At 39.7% G+C, this 1,720-nt stretch overlaps 1 protein-coding gene across 1 annotated transcript in view; it reads right to left on the bottom strand.

Moving 5' to 3' along the window:
* LOC107085388 overlaps window positions 1-1,720 on the bottom strand; it is a 93,080-nt gene that overhangs the window by 44,986 nt on the left and 46,374 nt on the right. The window contains exon 10 of the mRNA XM_015375679.1: window positions 1,326-1,431. Coding sequence (XP_015231165.1) covers window positions 1,326-1,431 — 106 coding nt within the window. The remainder of the gene's footprint in view (window positions 1-1,325; window positions 1,432-1,720) is intronic.

The following is a 1,720-nucleotide window of genomic DNA, read 5'->3' as shown; positions in this document are numbered from 1 at the left end:
TTTGATAGAGGACTCAGCCAGTTGAATCTGAAGCATTTCTTTTCTTTTTTAACACATAACTGGTCATGTGGCGTACTGTCCCCTGTGTTCAGTCCTGAATATAAACAGCTGACATTGGATTAGTGTTTACCTACAGATTTCTTCCCACTGCTCCATAAAGGATGGTTTAAATGCAGGGAACACATTTTGCTTTGATGTGTAAAATTTATTAGTTTTATTTCTAGTTCTCTGTCTGATATTCTATAGATTCAGGGTTTTATTTGAATCGTGACTCCATGATGTAGCCTTTGTTGTCCTTAAACTGCATTGTATCTAATTTGGTGGCGTGCTAATGGTCTTCAAATATTGCTTTAACATTTCCTCAAAATTCTGATGTTATCCGTTTGGTGAAATGCACCAGTCTCTTCCAATTTCCACAATATGATGCTGCCACTAGCAGCGTTAGGATGGTGCTGCACATATGCTGACATCTGACTGCTTTCTTGTTTTTTTTTTTTTTTTATTAAAACATAATTTAATGTAGGACTTTCTGCTCAAAGTCCTCCTCTTACATTGCCATTGTTTCTCTTAAATTCAAATAACTACTGACAGATTTATATTTATTTTCATGTATCTCGTTCATAATCAGAATCTAACTGTAAAGTCCTGGGGTATGTTTTTCTTTTTTCCGATATGTTTTTCAAATAAATTTGACCTTGGCTTTTACTCTTTTTTATGCTACACAGAAATATCTGGGCACGAAGCATTTCTGCATCACTGCTCGCGTGATCTAACATTTTAGCTGCAAAGTGAAACTAACACACATTCATCTCAAGTATGATGGATGCAGAAACACAGCAGGCAGAAACACGCATCATTAGAGTCAGAGCAAAATGACTGATCCTGGTCAAGCTGGAGGAAAATAAATAGAAAGTGGTAATGGTCAGATTGATGTGGCTGAATGATAGCAGCAGGGAGAGATTTCCAGGGTTAGTTGTTCATACTGTAAATGCTGCTGAGGACCCATTGCTCATGAATCTACACTAGACGGTTGTAAAGGTGACGGGAAACTGGACAGGCCAGCTGGCCCTTGCAAGGATTAGCAGGCTTAAGTGTACCGGAGGCAATGGAACACCAAACACAGCGCTGACAGTGAGGAGACAATGGCTCCTAGTAAAGCAGAACTGACAAGGTCTCGCCAGGCTTTTATCGGATCAAACGCTAATGGTGAAGATGGGTTCTTGCATTGATTAAGTATTGTTGTTAAGCTCTGCAGTGGAGGCCTCAGCACTGAGGAGATACGGTGACAAATGTGCTTTCAGGACGAAAATAAAGAAAAAACCTACCAAGGTTGGACTGGATGGAGGAATCTGAGGATCTGGGTGTTTCTAAGGATGGACTCAGGTCTATGATGCAAGATGACGGCGACCCAGAATCTCCTTCAGACTGATTCTGTAGAAAAACAGAGAAAATGTTCTGTATAACAATAACATCAGCTTTATTTTCTACACATTCTGTCAGGTCAATCTGGTATTTCTGTATCCAGGGAAATTATTGCACCAAGCCAAATATTATCTGCAGGCTATGAAATGAAATTAGATGAACCATAAAGTTTTGACAGTGGCAGGCATGTCAGCTTTTTTGGTTTTATGTTATCGTGCAGCTTAATCAGACACTTAAGGGAAAGAGCCATCAAATACACTCACCGGCCACTTTATTAGGTACCCCATGCTAGTAACAG

This window comes from Cyprinodon variegatus, unplaced genomic scaffold (genome assembly GCF_000732505.1).
Source record: "Cyprinodon variegatus isolate N-32 unplaced genomic scaffold, C_variegatus-1.0 Scaffold7, whole genome shotgun sequence".
Lineage (NCBI taxonomy): Eukaryota > Metazoa > Chordata > Actinopteri > Cyprinodontiformes > Cyprinodontidae > Cyprinodon > Cyprinodon variegatus.
Note: the sequence above shows the minus strand (reverse complement) of the source record. Positions and strands in the feature narration are given on the sequence as shown.